We start from the raw sequence: 17,863 nt of genomic DNA, 5'->3' as shown, positions 1-17,863 counted from the left end.
AAAGAATATAAGTTCACGTAATTAACAATGTTAGTCTCCAGTTACTTCTCTTATTTTACAAAGCACTACACAGAATATTGTGCCCAGGGCTAATATCACTGACAGATCATTACACTAAATCTACAAATCACTTATGTAAGTATTTGCACATCTAAAAAGATATCTTTTGTTTTGTTTTTTGTTTTTGTATTTTTAGTAGAGATGACCATGTTAGTCCGGCTGGTCTTCAACTCCTGACCTCATGATCCGCCTACCTCGGCCTCCCAAAGTGCTGGGATTACAGGCATGAGCCACCGCGCCCGGCCTAAAAAGATATCTTAAGAAAGAAGAGCTTAGCCCACCTGAAATCATACTATGTAGACATATATTTATTCCATCTACATTTATGGCCAACCATAGTTAGTAGAGGTCCTTAAGAGATACATTTTAATAACAATTAAATACTTTGTAATAAATATAATGTATAAATATTTATGAATATTTACTAATTTTTTAGAGTTTTGAAAAAAAAATCAATAAAGACCAAAATAAAAATAAAGTCCAAATTACTGAGAGCTACATTAAATGTAAATAATCCAAATAAAGGTTAGAAACTGTCAGATTAAATAAAAAAGCAGTAAGTAAAGCTATTGTATGCTTTTAAACTAGAAAAAGCTACTGCTGATATTGCATTATCCCAGCTTTGCAGTATAAATAACAAAACAGTTATGAAAGGCAGTCTGCTTTTGCTCACTAGATGAAACTGAATAGGGAAAGCTACACAGCTAGGAGCACTATGTCAAGTATCAAATGAGCGTTGAGTGAAGAAGGATGTGAAGTACAAGGTCAACTAATCTGCAACTATGTACACAATTTAAAAAGTTAATAGGCTGAAATACAAATGATTAATGACATTCCTTTCCTAAAAATTCCATAAAATGCTCAGAAAATAAGTACTTAAAGAAACTTAGGACTGCCATCTTTATATGTGATTTGAAAGTACAGTTGATCCTCATTATTCATGGGATTCCATATTTGCAAAGTTGCTGACTCACCAACATTTACTTGTAACCACAAAATCAATACTTATCGAGATTTCATGCCATTTTTCGGACAGGCAGAGAGCAGCATAAAATTTGAGTTGCCTGACATTCATGTCCCCAGGTAAGGCTGAAAAATGTGATACTCTGACATCTTATTTCAGCTGCCAATATATTAATCTCATAAATAATCACCTTCTAAATTAAAAGAGGGACAACTTAACAAAACATTCTGAACTAAAATTATTTGTTTAAACTTCTCCCAGTACTCAGCCTAGCACATGGTAAGTACTCAATAAATGTCTCTGGAATTAAATCTCAACTACTAGAAAACAAAAATTCCAAATGTAAAAACTAATTATACAGGGTTTCTTTTTGGAATTATAGATATGTTTCGAGAATTAGACAGTGGTGTTGGTTGCATAATATAGTGAATACATTAAAAAAAGTGTATAATTTAAAATGGTTAATTTTATGTTATGTGAATCTCATTTAAAAAGCAATAAATAAATATAACAAAACCTCAATTTTATTTTAATGAAACTACTTCCTTCAAAACATAAAGAAAAGTGGAAATTAAAGGGTCAAATTCCCATCACTGCACTGGGAACTACAAAGTTGTTCCTCCAATTAGTACTAATGGGTCTTGGCCCAGAAGCTCCAATGCACCAAGGTAAAAATAAATGCTATGAGTATGCAGTTTAGAAAGAAAGGGATAGATAAAATAAATAAAAACACACTACAATCCAAAGATTGGTAGATTAAGGCTTATTGTGTTTTCTTTTTACTATTGCTTCTAGTGTCCTCTGTTTTAATTATTTTCTTTTTCTTTCCTTTTTCTTCTGCCCTTACTTTATTCTATCAAAAGCCTATTTACTCAAACTCTCTTAATCTCTCCCTCAAACTTGATACCAAACTTGCAGATGTGTACAAAGTACACAGAGCTTAGGGCCTGTGATAACCAAAGGAAGCGAAGGAACATCCAGGTTATGTATAGGTGAGGGTTGACATTAAACATTAAATGTATGACTGTACATCTGAATTAGTAAAATTACTGCTAAAAATTTTAACCTCCCTAGCTCCTGTAATTCACAGGATCTAACCATAAGCTTCTAGATAACTGAGGTTCTTTTTGGAAACCCTAACAAGCCTAGGCTCTTAAAGCCAATTTTTAGAGTTAAAAAAAAAAAAAAATTTTTAGAGTTTAAAAAACAAAATCTTACAATATAAATGAAAACATTTACAACATAAATGAAACTTTGTTTCTCTGTACATCTCTTTATTAAAATAAACAATAACTCAATATAGTGCTAGCTCTCACAGAAGAGTTTTAACTTAAGGATGTAGTTCCTATAAACATCCCCCAAAAATGTCTATCAAAATATTTGCCATAAACACCACTTTAACCACATGTTCATGGTTAACATCATCAATAATAAGTCATGTTGATATCATATTGTCCACAGATATGATGCACTGAAAAGGGAACGTTACTTCTGTGGTATGCTTCCCAAATAACCATAACCTCCACCTATTCATGCCATAACATCAGACTAAACCCAAACTGAGAAACGCTGTACAAAATATCTAACGACTACTCTTCAAAAGCGTTAAGGTCATGAAAAACAAAAAAAGAATGAGAAACTGGTATAGATTAGGAGACTGAGGAGACCTGCAACTAAATGTACTGTTATAGATCCTGAACTGGATCAACTGAATCCTAGAACAGAAAAAGGCCATTAGTGGAAAAACTAGTGAAGCCTAAATAAAATCTGTGGTTTAACAGTAAACTGGTAATTAGTCAGATTCTAATTAAATTTGTAATTAATCAATGTTAATTTCTTCATTACACAAACGTATGATGGATGCGCAAAATGTTAACATTAGGAGAAACTGGGTGAAGTGTATGGAGGAACTATGTGCTGTCTTTGCATCTATTCTGTAAATCTAAAATTATTTTCAAAAGAAAAGAAACCATTTGCCAGGACTTCTTCCTGTCTAAGGAAGAAAGATGGACAAATAACTCAGTTGCTCTACAACTCTAGAGAGAGGTTATTGCAACATTTTAAAAGGCTAATGTAACACCTATAAAATGAATGTTGAGATGACAACTAATGATAACTGTGGTTTATTAGTCTGGCACTCTAGTGTACTCATAATACAAATTACTCAGCCTGCTAGAAATGAAAAAAATAAAAGAGCTAACTAATTTTGCGCCTGTGTCCTTTCAGTTTTCCAAGTTAAGGTAATTAATGGTAACCACCACTAAATTTTGAGAAGCATTCTGAACTCTATCTTTTGCCAATACTTTCAAACGGCACTCTTCTAAATGTATGCTTTACAACAATAACAAAAAAACTCAACAAATACTAGGTAAAATTTAAAAAGATACTTACAAACGTTAATTAGTAAATTATCCTACTAAGCAAAGTAAGTTATTTTAAACCAACTTACTTTCTAGTTCTTCTTTTTCAAACTTGGTGTTCACAGTTGAGCTAGTTTTGCCAAGATCCACAACAGCTTCTTCATCAGGACCCTAAAAACAAATTATTCTCATTGACTCATGAGATCACAATCTATTGAGGACCTATTAAATGCATCCTTCGAAATGGCAACAAAATATAAAACAGATTGCTTTCTCTCAAAAACTGAACTCATTACAGCTAACTGCAATCTTTTAAAATTATGTTTATAGGTTTTTTAAATCCACAGAAGACCATTCAAAAATCCCATAGTAAGATGTGAAATGGCAAAGATTTTTAAATGGTTTTCCATGCAAATTACTAAATAACTGGTAATATATTAATTTCATTCTCAAAAGACAGACCTTCCAGGGTCAGAGATTAAAGAAAATGTGATGTGAGAGGAATCCTTAGATGTCAACATGGAATGCTTTCTTTCTTCATCTTTGCTCTTAAGTCTCCTAAATAACAGGAAACAGTTACACTGGATTGAATTATGGTCAAACATAAAATTGTCAAAAATAAGAAGACTCAACATGCAGTACCACTTCAACTGATTAATCAAGAGCTAACAAAAGTTAAAAGAACTTTTTCTTTTCCCCCAAAGTAAAATTCTGCCAAAATTTAACCTCTAGGGAAATTCTAGCTTCAGTTGTTAAAATCCCACCTTCATAATTTTGTTCTCTTTTCAGTTCAACAAAAAGACTAAACATATTTATTAGAAAATGTTGTATAGGCTATTTTTAAAAGGATAAAATTTTAGCTTTAACTTCCCTTCTCAACTTGTAACAACTTTCAAAAGGACATTCTAATCATCATTAACTACTTTTATTAACTTATTATACACAAGATTCTATGGCACTGCTAGACAGAGAAGAACAAATACCCTTCCCTCAAAAACTCAAAAAGGCTTTGAAGCCGGGCACGGTTGCTCACGCCTGTAACTGGATTACTTTGGGAGGCCAAGGTGGGCAGATGACCTGAGGTCGGAGTTCGAGACCAGCCTGACCAACATGGAGAAACCCCGTCTCCACTAAAAATACAAAATTAGCCGGGTATGGTGGTGGGCGCCTATAATCCCAGCTACTCAGGAGGCTGAGGCAGGAGAATCGCTTGAACCCGGGAGGCAGAGGTATTGGGGAGCCAAGATCGTGCCGTTGCACTCCAGCCTGGGCAACAAGAGCGAAACTCCGTCTAAAAACGTATACAAAGTAAACTGAGATACAATTGTTGCTGCTATGGAAACCTTCGGTGTCCAAATTCTCAGTAAGTAAACTCAGGAACTGAACTGATTTGATTAAATTTTCAAATAAATTCCTTGCTATCCAAACTACCACTATTTGTTACCCAAAACTCAGAACAGGACACAGTATATTAAGAAAAGGCAGATCTTTTGATATCCAAATTTACTTTCTAAAGGGTAGATATCCAAACTGTAAATCAAATACATTTGGATATCAGGAGATACATGTATATGACTCTGAATGATTGGTGTTCAATTTAATATAGGTAACAGAGATATTAAATGACTTGGCTATAGTTCCATACTTAAAGGAGTGGGAGCAGGCCATGTAGACCATGAGACAATTTCATACAATGGACTAACAAGATGGGCTGGGTGTGGTGGTTCACACCTGAAATCCCAGTACTTTGGGAGGCTGAGGTAGGAGTATCACTTGAGTCAGGAGTTTGAGACCAGCCTGGACAACATAGCAAGACCCCCATCTCCATTTATTTAATAAAATTTTTAATTAAAAAGAAACTTAAGGCTAGGCATGGTGGCTCACATCTGTAATCCCAACACTTTGGGAGGCCGAGGTTGGTAGATTACCTGAGGTCAGGAGTTCGACACCAGCCTGGCCAACATGGCAAAACCCCATCTCTACTAAAAATGAAAAAATTAGCTGGGCGTGGTGGTGGGCGCCTGTAATCCCAGCTACTCAGGAGGCTGAGGCAGGGGAATCGCTTGAACCCAGGAGGCAGAGGTTGCAGTGAGCCGAGATCACGTCACTTTACCCCGGCCTGGGAGACAAAGCGAGACTCTATCTCAAGAAAGAAAAAAAAAATTTTTTAATAAAAAACAAGACAGACAAATTAATCAAGCCACCTTACAGCATTCACTTCCTCAGTAACAAGGAAAAGCCAAAGTAGGAAACCAAACCAAACCCCAAAAGTGCAAGAATGAATAATAATTTCCATCCATCAACCAAGTCATATTCTAAAATCTTGAGCTACATATTCCAATGACTTCATGTCACTTAGTCTCTGAACATGCACAGATACAAAAGATAAGCTCTCCTAAGTAAAAGGCACAGAAGTTGTATCCTGAGAGGTAGCATACTGCCTATTCTAAAAGGGATTAACTGCTCCCATTCCAAACTTTCATTTAGGTCATGCAATTGCCAGGATATGAAGCAAAACAATTAACTCTCACCTTCAAATAACAACAAAAAGGACTCAGAAAACAGCTTAAGTTATATAATCTCACAATACTTATAAATATATTATTTACTATACTTATTTAAAATACACATACCCTTTGACCTCTAAATATCTATCATAGATAAATGCTCCCACATGTACCAAACATGACATGTTAAAAAAAAAAAAAAAAAGAGCACATCCTCTCATGGTCTACACAGGCTGCTCCCCCTATATACTGTCTGTGAAGTCTTGGGCAAGAGAAAGTTCAACTTCTCTGAACTTTCATTTCCATTGAGGCATTGTTTCCAATATTTAAAAAAATGAAACAAAAATGTGTGTCAATAGTAAAGAGACAATCTCATACCAAGGAGTGCTAGGAAACAGTTTGAGAAACCAGACCCAAAAAAATGGAAGTAGATCTATGTGTCCTGGTAAGAAAAGGTCTCAAAGATAGTTGTTTAGTGCAAAAGCACATTGTAGTGAATAAGATCAAGTTTATGTTAAAAATATTTACAAGACTAAACCAAAATTTTATTTCCATAGACATGTTTTCATATGTATTTATTTGTATTAAGTAAAAAGCAGGGGAAAAGGCTTGATGGGATACACACCAAATTCTTAACTGCTCCTTTCTGGAAAGGGAACTGGGTTTGAATGGAAGTCAAGTTAGAGTATTAATTTATTGTTATTGTTTCAGTTTTCAATGAGAGTGTTTTCATGTGTAACTTGCATAACTAAAATTTTTTTTTTTTTTTTTTTTTTGGAGACAGTCTCATTCTGTCACCCAGGCTGGAGTGCAGCATTTGGGAGGCCGAAAAAGGCAGATCACTTGAGGTCAGGAGTTTAAGACCAGCCTAGCCAACATGGTGAAACCCTGTCTCTACTAAAAATACAAAAATTAGCTGAGTGCAGTGGAGCATGCCTTTAATTCCAGTTACTTGGCTTGAACCCAGGAAGTGGAGGTTGCAGTGAGCGCACAGAGCACCACTGCACTCCAGCCTGGTTAACAGAACGAGACCTTGTCTCAAAAAAAAAAAAAAAAGAAAAACAAAAAAAAACCTAGTTCATAAATTTAAAAACCCAGCATCAACGCATTACAAAATCAAAATTCAATTCAACATGCAAATCCCAGCAAAATCAAATCTAGTTTTGTTAGAAACAGATTTATGCCTTCATAAGATATTTTACTAATTCCTCTCATAGTTATTTATCTTGCCTGAAAAAGCAAAATCCACAATTTATATTTTTGTTGGTCAAATTATCAAAAATGACACTTAACATGCCAAAAGCAAAGTATTAGAAAAAAAGGATGTTAAAAGATTCCTTTAAAATATAGTGTCTAATATCCTTTCGACACCCTAAGGTTTACAAAAATCCATTAAAACAGCCATTAGAGATCCCTGTCACAAACTAATTTTTCCATTATATAAGACATATGGCTATAGCCTAAAGTAATGCCTCCCATAAATTATGATGAACCATATGGAGCAATTTCATAGTTATCGAACACTTCAGCTTCAAAACACACTTGACCATTAAGATAAAGTGATTTCTTTCCTAATATCTTAACCAAATAATTTTTAAAGACTCGTTCAAGTAATATTAACTATCCAAAGAGTTAGTTTTATAGAAGAATAAAGATGCTACAATTATTTTTAACTTTACACAAGGAATTACTCTTCAACAGATGACTTCCACAGCCAAGGACACAAAGGATGATACTATTCTAAGCCAGTGCTAACAAGCCTGACATTTCTTCAAGCTTCACTATTAAACTCGATTCAAATTTGTTTGTAAATAAAAGACAAGATCATAATTAGGTACATACAGGTAACTTCTTCTCTAGACGAAATCTTTCCATAGTAATATAGAAATGCCTTGTTTCTGATGATGTAATGCAGTAAGTCCCTTGAAGATTCCAGGGACAGTGAGCACATATCTGATTTAGGTCACTGTGCTTTGCAGAGATGAATTCTTCTAAGTTACTTTTATGGTACAGCCAATCACTGTGTTCTAAGTTACCTAATCTTCCAAGCTAATAACTACAACTTACACAGGGTCACAGCAAAACAGATTTGGAAAGTAATATACACATTTAGTTATAAGTAAAAATACCAAGAGGAATGCAGCAATCCATTTTCAACTAAAACCTTTCTGCAATGTTAGTACAAAGAGTGCATACTCTAAGAATATATGTGGATGGATGTGTGGGAGTATGGTTTATAATTATCATTGTAACCAAAAAACAAAGTATTAATATGGACAATAGCTAGAAAAAAAAAAAAGACTAGCACCCCTCTAACTACTGGACTTGGGATTCTCTACATTCTTAAAAATTCCTGAAAACCTCAAAGGACCTTGGTTTATATAAGTTACCACATCAGGATTAAAACAGAAAACTTCAACGTACTTATTCAGAATTATTTACACAATAATAAAGCCATTACATGTTAATATACATAACATTGTAATGAAAATAACTTTTCAAAAACAAGACAAAACTTAGAGGAATACCTCTGTTTTTCATTTTTACAAATCTCTTCAATTATCTAACTTAATAGAAGACAACTGGATTCTCATATCTACTTCTGCAGTCAATCTGATGTGATCTGCCCTTGGTTAAAGTACATTTAAAAATCCAGATTCACACAGATATTCTGCTGGAAAGGGGAGGCATATTTCAAGATTCTCTTCAGGTAGTTATGGACATTCCTCTTTGATATTTCATCAAACTCAACAAGTATATTGTTTCTTAATAGTTGCAATGTAGAAACTGAAACCATTCCAAATGAACATTTTATACATTGTTACATCAAAACCCATTTGTCTACTATGCACTTTGAATGGATCTCCCACATTTTTGGAATGTATGTGTTCACAGGGTATTAGAGCTTTTCCAAATGTCACATTTCATTAAACAATATCAAAAATTTTTTTTAAATCACACTTAATAATATCACCAACAATCTCATAAGTCCAAGTATTGAAAAATTGTCAAAGTCAGGTTAGCAGATGCAAGTTTTCCAAAATTCTAAGTTTAGCCTGAAAGCTTGCATTATTATCATGGGTAACAAATACTATCGGTTGTTTTTCTTGAAGTGACAAGTTTGCTCCATTCATTTTTAACAAAATACCTGTCAAATGCCCAAGTATGATTAACCAAGTCTGTCAGTTTTTCTTTCAGGTAAAAATGGTGTTCCATGAAAATAACAGCTAGTTGAGTTCACAATTCAGGCAATTAACCAGTGATTTTTCTCCAAACAATCATTCTATTTGGATATGCAGCAGAAATGTTTTTACAAATGCCTATTTTGTCATTCAGAATATTAAAACAATACACAAAGGCAAAAATTTAATAAGATAACTGGTTTTTACTGCTGCATCAAAGTGCTCTTTGTGTATACAGATTTGTTTCTTGGTACCCTCAATTCTATAAGGTAGCGAAATAGATATTTAATATTTTCTATAAAAATATCTATATCCCACAGCTAAAGTCTTACTACCCAGCTCATCCTGGAGAATTCACTGATGGCGTGCACTAAATAAGTAACAAAATTAGAAATAAATCTTTCACAACTTTACGTAGGGAGACTGACTGTAGGTAACAGGTGATAGATATGTCATACACTTCAAATACAACTAAGGCTTCTAAACTTCTCCAAGAATAGAAATCCCAATAACATCAACAGCTAGATAACATATATAATTAATTACATATTTGAAATCTTCACCCTTGTTATGCATGATATATACTTGGCAAATAAACATAAATCTGAAGAATCAAATACAAGAATAAGACATATGTCAGTCAATGATTGTTTTAAATTCTCAATACATTAAGCCCCAAAGAACATCTGCAAACAATCAGGTTAAAAACCAATTTCTGGCTGGGCAAGGCGGCTCATGCCTGTAATCCTAGGACTCTGGGAGGCCAAGGTGGGCGGATCACCTGAGGTCAGGTTCAAGACCAGCCTGGCCAACGTGGTGAAACCCCCGCCTCTACTAAATACACAAAAATTAGCCAGGCATGGTGGTGCCCGCCTGTAATCCCAGCTACTCTGGAGGCTGAGGAAAGAGAATTGCTGGAACCCGTGAGGCGGAGGCTGCAGTGAGCTGAGATCATGCCACTGCACTGTACTCCAGCCCTGACAAGAGAGTGAGATTCCATCTAAAAAAAAAAAAAAAAAAAAAAAATTCCAAAATGACCTCTTGAAACATACTTCCTATGGAAAATCTTGGCCCTCCCCACCAGTACTTAAGAGCTTAACCTCCTGGTCAAGCACATGTCCTCTCCTCCCCCACTGGATTATAAAAACCATAAGCATAGGGATTTGAGTGAGAGGAAGGGAAGGTGAAGCAACCCCAGAGGGAAAAGAAGAAACTAGGTGCCCGTAGACTTTTTAATTTCCCAAATACAAAACAAAATATTATACACCAAAATACATAAGACACACTTCTCCAACATTTCCCATTGTAACACTATCATGGACACTACCAAACCAATACTCCAATAAAATTTTAAAAATCAAAGTTTATAGGTGAAATGGTGAAGTTAGTTTTAGTTTAATACATTATTTGATAAAATAAAAATATAAAGTAACTCAACAAATAAACTTTAACCAATACGCTTTCGTTTGGCTAATTCTTTAAAGATTTATTTTCAGTATAATTTTATTTAATAGCAGGCACACACAAACATCTCACTTGATCCCTTGGTCTCTGCACTCCATTTTCAGCCTTCTAATATTTTTATGCAAATGGAAATATATATATTCTTACAAAAACGATAGCATTCATTACACACTTACTGTTTTATATATAACTTGCTTTTTTCACTTAAACTACATTTTTAAGTAATTTATCAATCTGTAAATGGTAGAAAAATCCAAGGTTACAGAAGTGTCCCCAAATAAGCAAGTATTCCTCCCATTCCCACTTCCACTCATGAGATATAACTACATTCTGTTGTGTCTTGTAACTTTTTAGTTGCTAGAGTTGCTATTATAACTTTAAATACTTTATTTTACGTCTTGGTTTATCAATTTTAGACAGTATCTGTTCCACAAAAAGAAAAGAATTTTCTCTAACACACCCATATCCTTTCATTTACAATCTCTCTTCCACATCTCAGTGTTTTATTTATATATATATATATACGTGTATATATGTGTATATATATACGTGTATACACGTGTATATATATGTGTATATATATACGTGTGTATATATATATACACACATATACATATATAATTTTTTTTTTCTTTTGAGACAGGGTCTTGCTCTATCGCCCAGGCTGGGTGCAGTGGCAATCTTGGCTCACTGCAACCTCTGCCTCCCAAGTTCAAGCAATTCTCATGTCTCAGCCTCCCTAGCAGCTGGAATTATAGGCGTCTGCTACCACGCCCGGCTAATTTTTATATTTTAAGTAGAGACCAGGTTTCTCCATGTTGGCTAGGCTGGTCCCAAACTTCCGGCCCCAAAAGATAACCACTCGCCTGGGCCTCCCAAAGTGCTGGGATTATAGGTGTGAGCCACTGCACCTGGCCTATATATTTTTGTATCAAGATGCATAACATTTACATTCCATTCAATATTTATAATAAAGCCTTCTAAGCTGTGTCCTCTGGTTAATTCTAAAACTGAAAACTCATATTAAAAAGCATTTGAAGTACTAGAATTAAATACTGTATTGTCTGTGCAGAACCAATAATTAAAATTGGACCATCTGAATCAATGTCACCAAATCCCTACTGCTCACAAGAGACTATTTCAAACATTAAAGTAGATCCCTCTATTAACTTATTATCAAGGGTGTTTTCCCCTGATTTGTCTCAGTGATGTTCAGCTCATGTTATTCCTTTCTCATTTTCATTTAAGGCCTTGAGAAATATGCTTCACGATGAATATATGGGTGATAAAGAAAACCTTTCATGTTCAAAAATCATTTTACTCGATATGTATTTTGGATAGATACCTTCTCTCAGGTACTGCGCCATGGCCTTTAAGAATCTAGTGTTGTTGACCAGAAGCCTAATATCCACCAGGTTTTTGTTTGTTTTTCCACTTCTGGCTCAATAATTTCATCAAGATGTGTCTAGATGTGTGTCTTTTATTATTCCTTCAAGACTCCCAGTAGACCTTTACAACATGATCAAGTATAATGAAAATAAAACGAACCTGTTCAAAAGTAATAAAATTATAACCAGAAACCAAGAGCAAACATACTAAAGTGTAAAACACTAAAGATTTCACTTGTTACGCGAGCTGTAAGATTCCACTGTCTATAGGAAAATCCATCAATTTGAATGTGGAGCTAATGTAATGAAAATACAACAAAAAAACAAAATTATCTTTATTTGCAGATGATGTGACTGTGTACCTAGAATGACAGATTCAACCAATTAGCACACACACACACAAAAACACATTCATTTGGCCAGGCGTGGTGGCTTGCACCTGTAATCCCAGCTACCTGGGAGACTGTGGCAGGGAGAATTGCTTGAACCCAGGAGGCGGAGGTTGCAGTGAGCGAAGACCACTCCACTGCACTCCAGCCTGGGTGACAAAGCAAGACACTGCCTTAAAAAAAAAAAAAAAAAAAAAAAAAAAAACCAGATTCATTTGAAGGCAGCCAATTACAAGATAAATTAAAACCAATAGCTTTTCTTTAAGCAGTAACAGGCCAGGAATGGTGATAAGCCTACAACTTTGGTAGACCAAGGCTGGAGGATTGCTTGAGGATAGGATTTTGAGACCAGCCTAGGCAACACAGAAAGACCTCGTTTACAAAAAAAAAAAAAAAAACCAATATTAGCCGGTCATTGTGGCATGCTCCTGTAGTCCTGGCTACACGAGAGGCTGAGGTGGGAGGATCACTTGAACCTGGGAGGCAGAGACTGTAGTGACCCAAGATTGTACCACTGCACTCCAGCCTGGGAAAGAAAGTGCCATTTCATCTCAAGAAAAAGAGTATGAACCAAGTAATTCCCTTACGTAAAAATACCAATGGCCAATAACTAAAGGGACACTCTCACTAGATATTCAACAAATGGAATTTAAGACCCATCAGATTAGCAAAACAAATTTTTTTAATGGACCATCCATGAGATTTAATTTTTTCTTTCCATAAATTTTTTTAAATTCACATTTAAAACTAGTAAAGATAGGGAGACACAGACACTCCTGTACTTCCTACTTGGGAATGTAAATTGCCCAAAACTTTGGAGAGTAAACTAGCAAGAATTCATTTACAAACTTTTCAGCATACATTTGGTGCAGCAATATAACTTCTGGGTATCTACTCAACAGAAACAAAACCAACAAAATATAAAGTCAAGAACATTTGGGGTTTTTTAAGAAGACACATTCGCAGGTACTGGGGAGCTCTGGTCAACCCACTCCTGCTCCTGACTCACATTGTTCCTGAGTCACTGATGTTTGGTGTCACTGAGGAACAAGTTGGTCAGGAAGCAATACCATAGCCATGCTTCTAAAGATACTGGAAAGAACCAGAGGTGGAGCTTTGACAAATCGGAATTATGCTAAGCAGTCGCAATGTAAAATCCCCGAAGATGATGTGTGCTGGCTTGAACAGAGGTGCAAAGGAAAGGAATCTTAAAAGGACCAGTTCAGATGCCTAAGACTTTGAGAATCACTACAAGAAAAACTCACGGTGAAGGTCCTAAAACATGGGATGGCTTCCAGTTGAGAATCTACAAGCAACTCATAGACTTGGAGAGTTCTTCTAAGATTGTTAAACAGATTACTTCTATCACTACTGCACTAGTAATAGAGGTTGAAGTTACCACTGGAGATGCTTAACTATTTAATAAACTGATTACCAGTTGGGTTTAAAAAATGTTTACTGTTCAAACCGGGAAAAACAAAGAATCTGAAAGCAAAAAGAGAAATGGCTGATTACCATGGAATATTATAACGATATTATGAACAACGAGTTACAATTACAAAGTCCCATGCAACAGATGTCGGTAAAGTATTAAGAAAGCAGGGACTGGGCGCAGTGGCTCACGCCTGTAATCCTAGCACTTTGTGAGGCGGGGGCGGAGGTGGGCAGATCACCGGAGGTCAGTAGAGACCAGCCTGGCCAACATGGCGAAACCTCGTCTCTACTCAAAATACAAGTTAGGGCCGGGAGCAGTGGCTCATGCCTGGAATCCCAGCACTTTGGGAGGTCGAGGCGGGCAGATCACGAGGTCAGGAGATCCAGACCATCCTAGTTAACACGGTGAAACCCCGTCTCTACCAAAAATACAAAAAATAAAATTAGCCAGGCGTGGTGGCGGGCGCCTGTAGTCCAGCTACTCAGGAGGCTGGGGCAGAAGAACGGCGTGGACCCGGGAGGCGGAGCTTGCAGTGAGCCGAGATCGCGCCACTGCACTCCAGCCTAGGAGACAGAGCGAGACTGTCTCTTAAAAAAAATAAAATAAAATACAAAAAATACAAAAATTAGCCGAGTGTGGTGGTGGTTGCAGTAAGCCGAGATCGCACCACTGCACTCCAGCCTGGGCAAAAAGAGCGAAACTCCACCTCAAAAAATAAAAAATAAATAAAGCAAGCCCAATGCGGTGGCTAATGTATGTAATCCTAGTGAGACAGCCAAATGAAAACGGCTCCCAAGAAAATCTACGAATGGCCTGCGCACTGGGAGGATGAGGATGGGGTGGAGCCGCGAAAAGTTCGCGCCATCTGCAGGGTGGGGAAGAACCTGACCCCTCCTGTTCCCATTTGCAGCGGGGAAGAGCCTGACCCCTCCTGTTCCGGGATAGTAACCTGCAATTCAATTGGTGAGATGGGCAGCCTGTTAGCAGAACTCCATCTCACTTTGCTGTGTTGTTCTTTTCGCCCGGTAAGTTCATAACCCCTCACCTTTCAAAGTGGCTGTGTGCCTAATCTTTCCCTGCCGTATGACAAGAACCCGGTTTTGTCTACAACACCAGCACTTTGGGAGGCCAAGGCGGGCTGATTGCTTGAGCTCAGGGGTTTGAGACCATCCTGGGCAACACAGTGAAACCCTGGTCTCTACCAAAAACACGAAAATTAACCAGGCGTGCCTGTTATCCCAACTACTTGCAAGGCCGAGACACGAGAATCGCTTGAACCCAGGAGGCGGAAGCTAATGAGCCGAGATTGTGCCACTGCACTCTAGCCTGGGGGCAAGACTCCGTCTCAAAAAAAAAAAAAAAAAAAAAAAACAAGCCAGCCAACCAGCCCAGCGTGGTCGCTGATGCCTGTAATCCTAGTGAGACAGTCAAGTAAAAAGGGCTCCCAAGACAATCTACGAGCACTGGGAGGATGGGCTGGAACCGCGAAAAGTTCGCGCCATCTGCAGTGGAGAAGAGTCTGGCCCCTCCTGTTCCGGGATAGTAACCTGGAATTCAATTGGTGAGATGGACAGCCTGTTAGCCAGGACTCCATTTCACTTTGCTGTGTTGTTCTTTTTTTTCGCCCAATAAATTCGTAACCCCTCACCTTTCAAAGTATCTGCGTCCCTAATCTTTCCCGGCCGTGTGACAAGAACCCGGTTTTTTCTACAACACCAGCACTTTGGGAGGCCAAGGCGGGCGGACTGCCTGAGCTCAGGGGTTTGACCAGCCAGGGCAACATGGTGAAACCCTGGTTTCTACCAAAAACACGAAAATTATCCAGGCGTGCCTGTAATCCCAGCCACCCGGGAGGCTGAGCCACGACAATCGCTTGAACCCGGGAGGCGGAGTTTGCAGTGAACCGAAATCGCACCACTGCACTCCAAGCCTGGGCAACAGAGCAAGACTCCATCTCAAAAACAAACAAACAAACAAAAAAAAAAAACACAAACCTACAATCAATTCTTGTTTTAAGTAGATACAACTTTAATAAAAAAGCAAGTAACATTTTTGAAAAAGCATTTCACAAGGTCAGCTACCTACAGAAGATGGTTCAAAATTTTCCTAACCATTCTCCCATTTTCTAAAACTGAACCTGGTAGGCACACTAAAAAAAAAAAAAAAAAAGTACTAACATGTTTACTGCTTTACAATCCTTAAATTATGTAATCAAATTAACTGATTTTTTGAAATCTTAAATTCTGGAAAAAGAAATACTACACAGCTTAAAATTCTAATTGTGAATTTCAATTGGCCAAAGCGGGGAGAAACCGAGAAATTTTAAATTAGGTAGAAAACTGTACAGGAATTAGGCCAGGCGCATGGCTCACGCCTGTAATCCCAGCACTTTGGGAGGCCGAGGCGGATGGATCACGAGATCAGGAGATCAAAACCAACCTGGCTAACATGGGGTTTTCTCTACTAAAAATACAAAAAATTAGCTGGGCGTGGTGGGTGGTGCCTGTAGTCCCAGCTACTCGGGAGGCTGAGGCAGGAGAATGGCGTGAACCCAGGAGACGGAGGTTGCAATGAGCTGAGATTGTGCCACTGCACTCCACCCTGGGCGACAGAGTGAGACTCCGTCTCAAAAAAAAAAAAAGAAAGAAAGAAAGAAAACTGTACAGGAATTAAAGTGATTAAGAAAGCATATGTAGTATCCATTTAAGTTCCTTTAGAGATGGGAAATTACTTTTTCTGTATAGGAACATAATACAGGAATGTAACTAGATGTAAATGATACTGCTGACAAAGCAGAGGGCCCATGTTTTCTCTTTATATGACAGAAAAGGGGGTACATTAAGGTGCACAATTTTAATTATAAGAAGATATGTTTTAAATTCTTTAAAATTTTTACTTTCTTGGACGGGTGTGGTGGTTCACACCTGTAATCCCAGCACTTTGGGAGGCTGAGGCGGGTGGATCACCTGAAGTCAGGAGTTCGAGACCAGCCTGGCCAGTATGACGAAGCCCCATCTCTATAAAAAAACACCAAAATTAGCCATCTCTATAAACAATACCAAAATTAGCCCGGCATGGTGGTGCACGCCTGTAGTCCCAGCTACTAGGGAGGCTGAGACAGGAGAATTGCTTGAACCTGGGAGGCAGCGGTTTCACTGAGCTGAGATTGTGCCATTGCACTCCAGCTTGGGCAAAAGAGCAAGACTCTGTCTCAAGGAAAAAAAAAAAAAAATTTATTTTCTTTATATTTTCCTAAACTCTTTAGAAATATAAGTTTGGGAAGAATAATATCCATTAATAATGGACGGGTAAGGAAGTTAGCTTTATTTAGTATTCCACAGTCATACACTGTGGTTCTTACTAGCTTTTATGATAATAGTCTTACACTAAACAATTTTAGGAGCAAGTATTACTCTCCCAAATATGTGAAAGAAACTTGAGACTCAGAAAAGTTAAATAGTTTTCCCAAGGTCCCATTGCTTCAGCTTGGATAAGATATAATTTAAAATCATGTCCCGCTTCCAGGGACAATGCACTTTTCACTGGGCCACTTACAAACATTATTTTTAATTCTCACAAAAACTCCTTATGGTAACACAGCTGATCATTATTCAAATCAGGGGTATCTTATTTCAAAAAGCCCATGTTCATTTCACTAGGCCACATACCTTCCCCTATATTAAACTACATATAATTTTACTCATATGCCTTATTTATGGAATTGTAAGTAAAATATAATTAAATCAATCACAAAAAATTTCACTTCATTATTTTAAAACACTTTACTAGCAATTCAGTAACAGCTAATAAAATTGAAATCACAGCAATAAGCAGCACAAATGTCAACACAATAAATCAGCATTAATACTATAACAAACATGAAGGTTTTAATTTAATTTACACATAAATTTGAAGTAAGTAGCTGAGAAAAGAGGAAGGAGAAATCCCGTAAAACAAATGGAAACCTGTCTCACTTTAAAACATATGTTTCAGTGAGGAGCACAGCCAGTCCACTCCTTTCACACTGCTAAATATCACTGCTGAGTTCACATTGCTTAATGTGGGCAACCATTTCAGTATTTAACACCACTAAAATTTAGGCTTCACCAATGTA

The 17,863-nt window shown here is 37.0% G+C and overlaps 1 protein-coding gene across 9 annotated transcripts in view; it reads right to left on the bottom strand.

The window, feature by feature from the left end:
- SLC4A7 (solute carrier family 4 member 7) overlaps nt 1-17,863 on the bottom strand; it is a 105,532-nt gene that overhangs the window by 71,003 nt on the left and 16,666 nt on the right. For all 9 annotated transcript variants that reach the window (XM_032162263.2, XM_032162262.2, XM_032162258.2 and 6 more), the window contains exon 2: nt 3,474-3,555. In XM_032162263.2, the coding sequence (XP_032018154.1) occupies nt 3,474-3,555 (82 nt within the window). The remainder of the gene's footprint in view (nt 1-3,473; nt 3,556-17,863) is intronic.

Source organism: Hylobates moloch, unplaced genomic scaffold, assembly GCF_009828535.3.
Source record: "Hylobates moloch isolate HMO894 unplaced genomic scaffold, HMol_V3 SCAFFOLD_8, whole genome shotgun sequence".
Classification (NCBI taxonomy): Eukaryota; Metazoa; Chordata; class Mammalia; order Primates; family Hylobatidae; genus Hylobates; species Hylobates moloch.
Note: the sequence above shows the minus strand (reverse complement) of the source record. Positions and strands in the feature narration are given on the sequence as shown.